This window comes from Sinohyriopsis cumingii, chromosome 8 (assembly GCF_028554795.1).
Source record: "Sinohyriopsis cumingii isolate HCF-2022 chromosome 8, ASM2855479v2, whole genome shotgun sequence".
Taxonomy (NCBI): Eukaryota; Metazoa; Mollusca; class Bivalvia; order Unionida; family Unionidae; genus Sinohyriopsis; species Sinohyriopsis cumingii.
In genome coordinates, this window is record NC_142968.1 from 94,458,974 (window position 1) to 94,473,883 (window position 14,910).

General features: G+C 38.2%; 1 protein-coding gene across 4 annotated transcripts in view; it reads right to left on the minus strand.

The window, feature by feature from the left end:
* The window catches only part of LOC149794167 (uncharacterized), a 45,592-nt gene extending 36,648 nt beyond the window's left edge, over nucleotides 1-8,944 (minus strand). For all 4 annotated transcript variants that reach the window (XM_089968263.1, XM_089968262.1, XM_089968261.1 and 1 more), the window contains exon 1: nucleotides 8,869-8,944. In XM_089968263.1, the coding sequence (XP_089824389.1) occupies nucleotides 8,869-8,923 (55 nt within the window). In that variant the 5' untranslated portion in view covers nucleotides 8,924-8,944. The remainder of the gene's footprint in view (nucleotides 1-8,868) is intronic.
* Between the last annotated feature and the right edge of the window lie 5,966 nt (nucleotides 8,945-14,910).

The window sequence follows — 14,910 nt, forward strand, 5'->3', positions numbered from 1 at the left end:
CTATCATATGTGAGACAGCTTCTAAATAAACAGACTGGAAAATAAACTCCATATGTTGGGGAGTGGCTTTGAAAGGGAAAAATTATCCCTCCCACAAATCCAGCAGAAGTCATGAGAGCTGTCAAATGACCTGGAAAGGTGACCATTTGCACCACAGGCAAGTGTTCCTCCAGATCAAACTAAGCCTTTAGAGATAAACAGTCTCTGATTAAGACTGGAGAAGTGTACTCAGATCTCCATCCCAAGGTATGGATAATTACAGTTAGAGAACAGTTTCACTCATATGCAATGATCCTGGCTACTATCCTAACTTCATCAGCAGATATGCAAAGCAAACTCAATGGTGTAGGATTAGTCCAATATGTGGAAGAGATAGCCCATATTATTCAGAATAAAGTGTCCATGTTGATATATCATCCACCCCCTCTTTAAAGTTAACCGAGTCATGATCTCCCTTGATGCAACAGCTCTGTCTTTATGAAATACCACTTCAGAACTCACACTGGGTCCCGTACATGACCTGGAGATGAAACATCCAGAGTAGACAGGAATTATTACCAATATCTGATTACCCATGAATAGTAACCTGTTCTTGGTAATGAAAGCAGGGGGCTTCATGAGTGGTACTGAACCACCTTGACAGAACAGCATTTAGATGGATTCACCAATACAAAATGTATTCACTGATTTTACATGCCGATCACAAAGTGGTGAGGAGACAGAACTTTAAAAAGAGGTGAACTAATTAAGCCCCTGAGTCAGTTCAAATGGTGTCTTGTTCAGTCAGGTCAATCCTCACTAATAAATTACACTTGAGCAAGGATCCTAAGTCATTGGCCAGGTCAAATCCAAATTGAGCTGAATATCAGTAAGTCCTTTGGTTTGTCCAATACCATCTCTTCCATGACAACACAGTGTGCTAGTGATCATGGAATGGTAGGCTTAATTGAGATTGGTGCTAATTACTTCTCATGAAAGAGCCGCTGAAAGTGAGCAATTGTGGTATGGATGCCTACATTGGTATAAAAAGCTCTTGAATGCCTTTATACAACCTAAGGTGGATGGCCAGCTCACTTGAAGGATTCTCCACCAATTGTTGTGAAAACTGTTGGTCCTTAGGGGCATATTTTAATATGATCCAGATGTGCAGGTTCAGTAACTCTGGGTTGGGATGGAACAGCTGCCATTGTGGCTGTTCAACAAAGATGAGAGAATATCTTGATTCCTAGCAATTCTGCTGTGAGATTAATGAGGAAGGTCCATGATTCCCATTTGAGTGGAGCAGGATGAGAAACTCCAATTATTTTGATTCCTATATCACCTTCAGAACCAAAGATTTTCGAGAGGTGTATACATTTGGTCATTCCAATCCATAAAAAGAGTATCGATTGTCAAGGCCTTTTTGATACGGAACTGGTGAGACAAAGATTGGGATTTTGGCAATCCACCTTTTCACCAAAAGTCAATCCCATCAAGCATCTGTTAAGTGAAAACAGAGGGATGAAACAACCATTCCATGTGTATTAGTTCCTTCTTGCAGGACAATGAGTTTGCCAATACATAAGCCAGCCTAGGATATGTCCAACTTAAACCTTAATCTGTCATTGAGGACACCACTTCTGAAAATCCCAAACAAGAATACAAAGGTCTGAGGGCTTGGTTCAGCTTAGCTGTATGAGACAAGTCACCACAGTGGAGTTGTCAGACAGCATGAGAACTCCATTCCCAGATAGGTTCTCCAGTCACCAATGAAAAACTTTCACTATGGTTTTCATCTCTAGAATGTTGATATGCAAATAATGATCCTGTGGGGCCACACTCCTATGGCATCCCAAAATGGTAGGAGACTTGTTCCCAGAGTCCTCTGTGTTAGTATCCATACTGATTGTGATTGCCTGAGATTGTACTTGAAAATGTATCCCCAATTAAGTCCAGTGCGGTTTCCCTGCTTTCGAGATGCAACCTCATATTGTGCAGACTGTGAAAGTTGGTCCAATGGTCAAGGCTCAGTCCCCATTTCGACAACAGAAACATTGCTATAGGATCCCAAGAAAATGATTTAGGACTAAGACATTTGCAGCTGTATTGACCAAAACTTGGCAGGCAAAGGAATTCTCTAGTAGATGGATTGCTCTGTACAGTCAAGAAATCTACCACTGCATTGATTCAATTCTTGTTCCTCAGGGGAACATATTCTTACCTGAATATTCATTCCAGACCTAGTCAATCAAAATCTTGAAAGGGTACAAGGTCAGAGATGTCCTTCCTGACAAATAGAATGAGCAGGAGGGTAACAAGTGAAATCAAGTCTAGCTCTAGAATATAACTAGCCTGCTGTTTTGTATCCTGTTGTTGGTGAATCACCAAACTTCTGGAATCTACGTGAGTAGGGATGTGAAGCCACACCTCTTGCAAATTCACAATAACTGTGCAGTCTCAACAACAGATGGTATTAGAACCCTTTGTTGCATCAAATCACAAATCCATGAGTGTAAAGAGTTGACTGAATGCACTAAGGTTGATGACCAAATGATAAGTGCTGCATTATAGCTAAAAGAACTCAGGGCAAAGGCTTAGGCCTTGTGATGTAAGAGATAGAGGGTCCTCATAATACCACTTGTCAGGTCTACATGTCATGGTAAATCTTCCATTCAGCAACAAAATAATGGAGCCTTCTCCCTACCAGAATCTGTTGGGGTGGGGAGGCATGAACACATATCATTTGAAATAGGATGGGTAACATGGGATGCTGGCATAAATGATCAACCTCCTTCTGACTCTTCCACTCAGTCTGGGAGAACTTTGGTTGTAGATTCAGTATGACTGCTTCCCAGCTGCATGTGCTCTAGGGACAACACTGCAACCTTTTGCTGGCTACCTTGTAAATCCCACTACTGAAACTGTTAGAGATGAAAGGAATTTATCCTTGGTGGTTTGTTGTGAATTCCATCAACCTAATCATTAAAGATGTGAGCAGGTGATTTAGGTTGTGAGCATAGTTTGGCCTATGATGGTCCTTTAGAATGGAAGGCATAAAGACTGTTGCATCTTGTTCTACTTCTTGTAAGTTCATAGCTGCTGTTATGGCTATGTCCATATGTTCATGTTACGATTCTATGGTCTTAAACCAAACAAACTTAAAGAGCAAAACCCAACAAGTTAAATAAAATTTAAAAAATAATTTGTCTTGAACACAGTGAAAATTTAAAATATTTTTTTACAGCATTGTGAACTAAATCCCAAAGAGTCATACAAGTTTATCAAAAGTCCAAATCTATGAAGTTCCAATTGAATTCCAGTAGTACTCCAAATAAGTTCCAATATTGAATGTTTTGGTGCACTTGTAGACTCAAATATGGTAATTTGCCAATGGCCTGGAGTGTGGTGATGTGCTAAAAATCTTTTAATGTATCACAACAATATTATCTCAAAATGTCCTTGTCTGAGTTTATTATAATTCCAAATTAATGCATCTGTCCAAGAATATTACTGATGAGCACTTTGTATTACCAGTGAATAATAATTGGAATAAATAATTCCACTCAATGAAATTCTCAAAACAAAAATAAGACAGATTCTGCTTCAAGATGTTAATGCAAGAATAAGTAATTTTTACATAAACAAGATTATATACTCCTCTACCTGACAGAGGTCATAAATACCAGCAGCTGAAGCCATAGTTTTCTGTATTACACAAAACCTGCACATAAAACAGGAACTGAATCATCATTATTGGTACTTAAGAAGTAGACAATACAATATCCATGAGACAATGTTATCTATAGGAAAGGCCCAGTGACATTCTAGGCATGCAAAAGCAGTAAGACTATACAGCATAGAAGCATAACTGTATGTTACCTGACTCGGTGGAAATTAAACAGCAATACTAAATGAGTTTTCTATATCATGCGCCAATGTGCAGGGACACCATTATGACTAATACAGGTATGTAGCAAAGGCACCTAAATGTGTGTGAAGATAGCAAAGTGGAAATTTACAGATGTAGTATACTTCCCTTTGAAGATGAAACTCCTCCAACTTGTCTGGAGGTAGAAAACTTCCAAACTGCTTGTATAAATATGGGAGGCTTTCTGTCTGCAAAAAGCATGCTACTCACTACAAGTGGAAGTAATAATTTACAAATTCACAGGATTTGGTACCAATCCCTGTATGTAGGGGAGACCACCCTAACTGCCACCTAGGTGGAAAGAACTTTTAGCTATTTTTTTAAAACCTGGAAGGGCATGCTTTGCATGGTAAATGTAGTTTTTGTAAGGTATTAAGAATGGGTAAAGTATCTGAAGAAGAAACAATGTGACAGACCTAGTTTCCTTTAAATTTCCTTTAGTTTCCTTTAAATTATGCTAAGCAAGCAACACCCTTATTGACTGCCCACCTTTACCAATTGTCTGACAAATAAACAATCTGTAGATTACACCCAATGACTTCTGATATATATATATATATATATATATATATATATATATATATATATATATATATATATATATATATATATATATATATAATGTATGTATCAATGATATACCATGAGATGTATACATTTTTCATTAAAAGAAGACTTGCCAAGTTTCCTTTTAATCAAAAATGTATACATCTTATGGCATATCATTGATACATATATACTGTATATGTATTTTATTTATATCACATACAAATATATATATTTGCCGTTTGAACATATATTTGCCCTTTGAACAGAGATTAAGATTGACTACAGGCAACTGTGAATTGACCGAGTGAATGAACTCCTCACATCCGTTCCGAGTTTGTCAGCTACAAAATTTAGTTCTCTGCCTTTTTGTTGCAATTTACAACCACCTTTGTATATTGATAAGTTGAATGTTTTCTTTTATGAGTTTCTATTTTTATTCACAATAAATCATTATAAGGCATGCTTATGACTTAAACATGAAAGTTTAATTGAAGAAAGTAGAGCACAACATTCTCTCTCTCCCTCCCTCCCTCCCTCCCTCTCTCTCATATCCTTTGTTCTCATCTTGTTATAGATATTCACCTGTATCTTGCTACAATGGTCAAGAGAGAGAGAGAGAGAGAGAGAGAGAGATAGGTGTGGACTTAGGACATTTTCATATTTATGGAAATAAATCCCTAGGAAAGATACTTTTACAATGAACCATATTATTGCATGTTACTTTGTGTAACTTCAGTTTCATGGTTTTCATCCAGCCAGAATTCATGTTCTCTCTCACTCCAAGAGAGGGGAGAGGGAACGGAAAGCAGAAAGGATTGTGATGAAATTGTGTACCATATTAAAATTTAGAAAACAGAGATTATTTAAACTTTTTATCATTATTTTCATATGTCACAAATAATTAATTAATGGACAGCACACAGTCATAAGAGTGCTGTTGCAAAAATGTTTATATATGCATATCACTGAGCCATGGGTGGATCACAGTTTGATATACCAATGGTATTGGTACATGTATATCAAATTGCTGAATAACAACACTTTAAATGCCATGTTATTTTTCATATATTGAATTGTTTTCTTAATTTTTGGGATTCACTTTTTTAGAAGTCTATTTCCTGAAAAATTAAAAGATTTCGCCAACTCATTTTTGTGAGTCAATGTACTTTTCTGTACTCTTATAAAAGGTTTCTAGTGATACTGTAGTGCCCTGTATAAATTACACATAATTAAATAGCAGTTATTATTATGACATATTCATAATTTGTTCAGATCAGAATCCAAGAAAGCTTTCATTATATATGATTTATATCTGCATCATCAACTTAATTTAAACTATTACAACAATATGTAGCATCGTATATCTGCAATCAATTGCTGGTGCATGCATAAATACTCATTAGAACATGGTTTCTTTGAAGTATGTTGTGCAAGCTGGCCACGGATGAGAGGAATGGTAAAAGTGGGCATGTCCTGTCAGGAAAATCAGGCATGTCATAGGGACGTGAAACAGGGAGACACACCACATCCTTTGAGAATTACTGGCATATTTGACCCAAAAGTTTTGGTCCCTGGAGACCTTGTATCAAACACTACCTGCCTGAAATTGATAAGAAAAATATTTCTCCTCTTACACATAATCATCTGGATATAACTTGTGTCTTTAATAAGCCAATATATGAGCCACTTATCTAGTACTGAACAGATTTTACTCCATGATCCAGCACTGCTAGTCATAAATTTTTATGTCTACTTATTCTAAATCAATCAAATTATAATTGGACTTTTCCTTTCATATGCTGCTTATATTATGTATTGACTTCCAACATCAACAAAATTGTAGGCAGTGACATCTTTGATCACATGAGCAGGCAATGTTAGAAATGGAATGGTGAGGTTCAGCTCTTAATATCTGTATTTTTGGCTTTAGTGTCAGCTTGTTAGCTTGTTAAAAAGACAAATATATTTTTAATTACTATGTATGAAAAAATAAACTATCTTACGATTGATTTCACGGAAGGACACAGCATAAGATTCAGATTGCTTAACTTTCCTATGCAAGGTTATTGTTGTCTGTTTTAATGTCATTTTTCAGCACACGATAGGCTATGCATGGCGGCCAATATTAATGGTGGAGGAAGAACCCTCAAAAACCCCAGGAAGAACCACCGACCCAGGAGAAGCTACTGGCAAGTTTTCTCACATATCCAAACTGTTACATATTCGATTTCAGGCATTGCCTTGGTGACAGATGTATGCCATATTATCTGGGGTGCATTATAGCTGTTTTATTGCTGGCAGAATCCAAACATGCTTAAGCTTATTCAGTTATTTAAAGCAGTAAGTTTAAAGCTTTAAAATACAAAAGCAAATATATGTAAAATGCAGTGCTAAGTTAAATTTAACACCCCCCTTTCTCAGCAAGAGTATTTATGTGCATTATATTTAGGAGGATAACCACAAAAGAAAACAGATTATTGGTATGCCAAGCAATAAAAATAAATTTTTGCTTGCCAATTTCAGATAGTACAAATGAGAATTTCAGTATGCCACTAGCTTCTTAGTTTCTCGTGATTGGTGAAATTGTCCAAAACTTTTGCACAAGTATGTTTTTATGGCTGACAGTCAACAGAAAAATAGATTGGTGGTCCGGATATTGTACTGCAATCACAGTTTGAGAACCAGGAAGTAACAGCTGACAAATGTTTAAATTAAGACAGTACATGTATTGGTCATTGGAGACAACAAACATTTTATGCAATGCCATTCTATTAAATGATCGCCAAATTTCTAGTTGCTTTGAGTGCCTAAACATTTGTAATTGTTTCAGCCATGTTTGTCATTAGTAAATAAAACCAAGAAAAATGGCAATGTTTGTCAATTTGAACAAGTGCAAAAGAAAAGACTTATTCAATTACGAACAAGCGCAAAAGAAAAGACTTATTCAATTATTTAAACCTGGTCAATGTTTTCTTTTTCTTTTTACACGCACAGTGAATTTTTTTTAAAATATAGAAGCTGTTATTCAGTAAAAAAATAAAAATGTTTATCATTGCTCTGGTGGCTTAGTGGTAAATTGTTGTGAATTCAAACCCCAGTTGAGTCATACCAAAGACATACAAATGGTAGTAGCAGCTGCCTCACTTGGTGCTCAGCATTAAGAGGTTAGTATTAAGACTGGTCAGCCTGGTGTCAGGATAATTTAACTGGGTGGAACATCATCCTACATGTCTATGGCATGATGCCCCAGTGCTAGACATCATTATAAACTGCCACACTGCAGGCATCACAGCAATATGACTAAAATGTTGTTAAGGTTACGTTAAAAATCCAAATCACACACATATACACACACACATGTTTATCAGTGCTTGGACAATTTTTTACCCAGATATACTTTATGCATGCAATTTTTATTACAGGAACAGTTTATAAAACAAAAATATATGTTCGTAATTAGAGAGGGAGTGGTAAATGTGACAATGTGGTATATCTGACCATGTACAATAATCGGTACAAACTGACATCACCTTGGATACAAAATGAACATTGTAATGTTATTTGGTATTGAAGAATAACTGCAGAAGGTGTTATATACTATTTATTAAATACAAAGACATCAGTAGAGTTAGGAAGGGGAGTAAAGACTGGCCTGAGAGTATTTTTCCCATGGAACATAAACCCTCATGAATGTATAACATAAACCAGCAGTTGGTGTGTATCAGTTCTAATCCAGTGTATAATATCTGATTACTTGTACTGTCAAGTGATATTTCATAGCTAATTAGATTAAGGTTTACACTACAAACATCACCTAGGATACGAAACGACCATCAACTTGGGTACAAAACGATCAATTTCTACTGGGTACGAAACTTGGATACAGACTCACCATAAGCAATACTATTAGTATTACCATTTTCAGCAAATTCTAACATTTTCATTTTGGGAATGCTTTCTGGCCTCTCACACAAATATAACTGTGAACTTATCTAACACGGGGTGCAAAAGGGCAATCAGTTATATGCATGGTGCAATTAACAAAATTTGAATGTCATCGAAAACATGTTTCATATACATTATAGGTTTGCTCAGAAGCGGAATTCTTACTATCCAACTGTAAAAATTATCCAATTTCAAACTCATGGGGTTAAATAACATATAAAAGCTTTTTATGTTATTTAAAAATAGAGAGTTATGTTTTCTAAACCATGGCTTTATGTTTAGAGATTAAAACAGAACAAGTCCAGACGAGAGTCTCTCATTCTCAGAGAGCCGGAGTCGCGGACGCAACAAGTATTGCATTCAGCACACTGATTTCAAATAATTTTTACCGAATGTATAACGTTTTGAATGAAAGAAAAACAAAGAAATTTTCATGATATTAAACTATACTGGCGACAAAGCAATACCTAGTTTTGACCATATTAGTCGTCTAGCAGCTTTTACACTCTTGTTTCTCTCCATCACCGGAAATAAATGTTTCCAACGACGCACCTACAAGTGACCGGCACCGGAATAAGACAGCACCGCTCCCTATTATCAACACTGTCAGTCTCGATTTTCAATCCGTTTTGTCGATCGATCGAGAGACAGACAGACAGACAGACAGACATATTTGTCTGCTATATATTTGGTTGATCGGCTGAAACAAGCAGACATAGTCTTGTGTGGGATCCGGTCATACTATTTCTTTCTTTCTTTCTTTCTTTCTTCATATTGTATTTCATTAAGTGGTCTCAGTTCGAAGGTGTGATTATCTTATATTTACACCAATATATGATATCAAAAATGTATGTATATATGTATGTATGTATGTATGTATGCATGCATGCATGCATGCACGCACGCACGCACGTATGTATGTATGTATATATGTATACATGCATGCATGCATGTATATCAGGCTTCCTGACATTTTAATGTACTTAATAGAAATACTCGAATCAACCATTCGTAATATATATTTCATTTTACAGGAAAAAATAACATCAATAAAATACCTGTTTCAACCCGTCCATACGTCTCAGTAGATAGTAACAGCCAACAATAAATTTTTCACTGTAGATATATTTATATACTTACTTTATATTGTCTGTTTCACAAAGCGTGTTTACACAGTATTACTATGTGTTCACGTTTCTACTGAAGTAAATCCACTGGCATAAAGTTCAGCAGTTTGAAGAAAGCATCCTCTTTGTATTCTTATCAAAGATGTCTGTCTTATTTGTCTCTTAAGTATAATAAAACTTGTCACAAAATAATTTCTTATTTGCATAGCTATTAAACCTATTTAAAATGTGCTGATGGAACCTACCACATAATTATACATTGGATAGCTGGACATATTGAATGAAACTCTACTGAGAAACTTCAATTAAAGTACAATTTAGTGACTGATCTTTATAATATTTAAATTTGCAGCTGTGACAGTCATTTCTGATTCGGGAAAAAGAGGACACTATTGTATGTTTAATGTCTGAAAAGTGTCGTATTTTTTTCTAATTTTCGTATGTTTCTTGGGTTTCTCGCGAATTCAATGTTACGTTTGTTACACGTAATACGAACTATGAGATCATAGTTTCTAACTTTGGTATAAGGCTTCGTGCTGTTTTATTTAAGACACGCAGTTACATTTATCTTTTGAGTTTTGTTTTAATAAGCAAAGGGTGTACTTTGTACCATCAATGTATGTACTTGTCAAGAAAACAGACATGTTATTTCTAGCTGATAAACTACAGAAGAGAATGAAAAATACTGACAGTGATATCGATGCTTTAATATAAAAGTGAATGAATGGATGAGATATGAATGCATTAACTAGTAAACAATGAAAAATGAATGTGAGTAGTGAAGTGGGGCGATTCAGCCTCAGTGGGACTTATCATTAAAAACAGGGTCCCGGCGATTTAGCCTCTATGTAAATTTAACATGGGGAAAACTAGCCCGGCGATTTAGCCTCAAGGGACTTACCATTAAAAAAACAGAGTCCCGGCACTTTGGCCTCAAGGGGAATTGAACATGGGGAAAACTAGCCCGGCACTTTGGCCTCAAGGGAAATTGAACATGGGGAATAAATCGTGGGCATGTTTAGCGACAAGGGAAATTGAACAGGGTGGGTCTGTTTAGAGTCAAGGGGAAATGGAACAGGGTCGGGACCCTATTTTAATACGGTCCCGATCTGATGGGTCTATGGAAATGGAACATGGGAAAATTGAAACAGGGAGGGGTCTCTATTTTTTTTAATATATTTAAAAAAAAAAAAAAATAAAATAAAAAAGGGGTAGGCAATGAAAGTCAAGGTCTTTTCGAGACCTATGAGTGGCCCTGAAAAGGGCCTTTGGTTTTATGTTAATATACCCTTAATATTAACATAAAGGGCATCTGTGAGATCTTCCTCTTCTTCTCAAGCTGCGCCTGACTGCAGGGCCATATACTAAGACTCTCTTTAGGCATCCTTGCCTCTCCACATATATTCTTCTTATCCACAGGCTGGTGTCTGTCCTGTGGACAACACTCCACTTGGATCGGACATACATCAGTATCTCCGTCCGGATCATCATGGAAGACACAAGAGTTGATGATTACACATCGGTCCACATGTTGGGGGTGCCGAGAACAGGTGAAGGAATGCAGTGAACTGTGCTTATTTATAGGGGGAGGAAGGATCGAAACGGATTGAGTTCATTGACCAATCCAAACACGCGTTACAAAATTCAGTCAGCCCACGTCCAATCCGAAGAGAGCAGTCTGTGACGTCACATTCCCTATATAGATTCGCTAGCGCCTGTGTGCAGTCAATCCATGCGACAGTTTTTTCAACATGACGGAAACTCAGAAAATGATAAATTGGGGTGCACCAGCCGTGGAAACTACCCAAGGGAACCCGGACTTACTTTCAGAAGAGGTAAATTGGGATTTTGTGGATTTTCTTACCTCGCAAGAATTTGTTCCGGAACCTTCGCCACCTTCTCTTTCATTACCGCACGTGGAGAATTTTAGACAGAGACAGAAAGAAGAACTGGAGAAATTTATACAACAGCAAAAGGAAGCAGAACAAGCTTTTCTCCTACAGCAACAACAACAACAAGAGGTAAGAAAAAAAACAAGAAGAAGAAGAAGCAGCAGCAAAGAAACAAGGGTGTGAAAGTCAAACGGTCACGGTACTGTTAGACATTTTAGCGGAGTTACGAAGTCTGAAACAAATGTATCAGACTTCTTTATTACGACCGAAGAGAATACGACCTTCCCGAGCTAAACACTCCAACTCTGTGACTAAGCCTACCGTACCACCCTTAGTGATTTCAACCAAATCATCATCATCATCATCATTACGCAGTCCAGAAGTAGGCCTTGGCCGTGGCAAAGGCTTAAGGCAGTTAAAGTTGATTGTTTAAACTCACCCATGCACCAAAAAAGGCCCTTTTCAGGCCCACCCATGTCTCTCGAAAAGAGATAGTCTTTCAATTGCCAACATCCATTCAAACTATAAAAAAAACATTTACACCTATAGTACGTATCTGTGTATGAGTGCGTGAGTGTAGGTTCTTATTTTAAAATAAAAACCCAAAGACACTTACCTTTTTATACCTAATTTATTCTTTTATAAATATTTACAATTCAATTCACAATTCACAACATAGCACTTTAAAAAGTTCATAAACTTCTGTCTCATTTTTCACTCTCTCTCTGTCTTTTCAATTTCTTCACAGTCACAGTCTTTTCCTCCTCTTCATCCTCACTTTCTTCCCTTCTTCTTTTCTTCTCCTGTTTCTTTTTCTTCACCTGTCTGCTTTCTTCCTCTTCTTCTTCTTCCCCTTCTTCTTTCTCTTCAGAATCCCTCTCTTCTTCTGACTCCTCTTGTTTCTTAGGGCAATCTGGAGACCAATGTCCTTTTTCTTGACAATAATAACAGGTATTTTGACTTTTGTCTCTTCTAGCCCCTTTTTTTCTTTTTTGACGGTCTGGACACACTGAAGACCAATGCCCTTTCTTCTGACAGATATAGCAAGTATGTTGACTTTTATCTCGAAAGGAAGGAGAGTAGTCCGACGACTGGTCTGAAGAACTTTTTTTAATGACCCCTCGCAACGCTCTGATGAAACGTTCGATCTGGGTAGGTTCTTCCATCGTTGTGCTCGGTTTGAGAGTGAAATGAATAGTAGAAGGACAAGACACATAGCCTTTATATACGCTGGTCTGCCATGACTATAAAGTAGCCCATGGTGTTTAAACTTTAGTCATTTGACTTTTTGCTATCAAGATGAAACGATCCAATTCATTTGAGAAGAAAGAAGAAGAAGAAAGTAAGAGGCAGAAACGTGATCTATCCCCTCGTACCAGGACTGAAGTCTTGGCACAAATTCATGCCAGTGATTTTGAAGAGGACATCAGTGAACCAGAATCCAAACCCAGAGAGTTTTCCGCTAAACAAAGTTCACCACCCTTAGTCAGCCCTGAAAAGTACAATTCCATTCAAGAGACGGAAAAGCGTCCCTCTAGAAAATTTAGAACCACGGCTTACAAATACACAGTGAAGTTTAAAGATTTCAAGCCCGAAGTACCGTTAGAGAAAGCAGAAGGGTTAATCACTGAGATGTGGGATTCTTTGCTCACTGCACTCAAGCGACAATGTCAACCCAAAGAAGACGATCGCTTGAGACTTTCCATACAACACGACGGTTTGAAATCCCCTGTTTGGATCGAGTTTAGCAGCCCTGCAGAATTGACCGCTTCCAAAGTCATGGACAAGATTCAACACGTACAACAATCCAACGACCAGTTTGACATCACCGATGGAAAAGCCACACTGGAAATGGCCCACGTTTCTCCTCCTCAAGGGACCGGACAGCACAAAAAGGTCTTATTGGTGAACGGTCATCGCAGCACCAAAAAGAGTCTCGTCGAAATTAACAACCCTCAAGACCAGATGTGCTTAGCCCGAGCCATCGTGGTGGGATGAACCTATGCCAACAAGAACGACACAGCAGAATGGAAAAGAGCCTGGAAACCAATTCGACAATCTGACCGAGCCAAACAACGAAACGAAGCAGAACTCCTGTTGCAACAAGCTGGCCTGTCCAAAGACACCCTGTGGCATTCCTGCGATGCAAAAATTGCAAGATGTCCTAGTTCCACTCTACACCTTGAAAGTGCACCCTCAAGAAGTGGGCGGGCCTCTGTTGTTTCGAGGCCAAGATTTTAAGGATGCAAAATACATTCACCTTTATCATCACGATGAACATTTCGATGCCATTACCAGTATCACTGCATTCCTGGGATACAGTTATTACTGTGAGAAATGTGACTATGGCTATAAAAATCGAGAACAACACAAACATTGTGGATCGAAATGCTCAGGATGTTTGGCCTCTCAACCCTGTCTGAACGAAGGGCAAGAACGAGTGCATTGTCCAGCGTGTCAGCGCACGTTTGTCAGTCCTACCTGTTACCAACAACATTTGAAAACACAAGGTTCACAGAAGAAATGTGCTTGTCAACTCCTGAGATTGTGCCCTACGTGTGGACAAGGTCTATGTACCAACAATGCCAAGGCACACGTATGTCGAGGAAAGAAAAAATGTCACATTTGTCCCCACATCGTGGACTTGGAACACCAATGTTACGTGCAAAAATACCAACCCCAACCAGAGAAAGAGGATGGTCACAAAAAGAGAGGCAATTTCATCTTTTTCGATTTTGAATGCTTGCAAGAGACCGGCATTCACATTCCTAATTTCTGTGTGGCTCATCGAGCGTGCGAGAAGTGCATTCAAGAACCTATTTTCAGTCATTGCCCTCACTGCAGTAAGATTCCTGGAGGACGTGAAAAAATCTTTCGAGGACCGCACACGCCAGCCGATTTCGCTCGATGGGTCTTAGACCCCATCGACTAGACATAGAGCCAAGAGGACATCGAAAGTTATGGAGATTGTCATCGTCATGCCACGGTGATGGCTCACAATTTCTCCTGATACGATGGACAGTTTCTTCTCAGATACTATACAGAACATGGCACCGAACATCCTAAAGTTACTTTGAACGGAGCCAAAATCATTTTCATGCAAGTGGGACAAGTGCAGTTTAAAGATTCGATGAGCTATTTGGCCAATACGGAAGCCAATCAACACGCCGTTCTACCCCATTTGCCTGAGGCTCACTTTTACGACCCCGACAACATGCGTACCGAACAACGAGAAGCTTTCTACGCTTGGTACCAGGCTCACGCCTCAGGCCCTTTTGGCTTTCAGGAAGAAATGCTAAAGTATTGTCGTTCCGACGTGGACATTTTACGGCGTTGCTGTGGAAAATTTCGAGAACTGTTCATGGAACACGGAGGGGTCGATCCTTTGAAAGAAGCTTGCACCATTGCCAAAGCGTTTTCCTTAGTGTACCGACAACGATTCATGCCTGAAAACACCGTGGCTGTCATCAGTCCTCAAACGACCAACTAT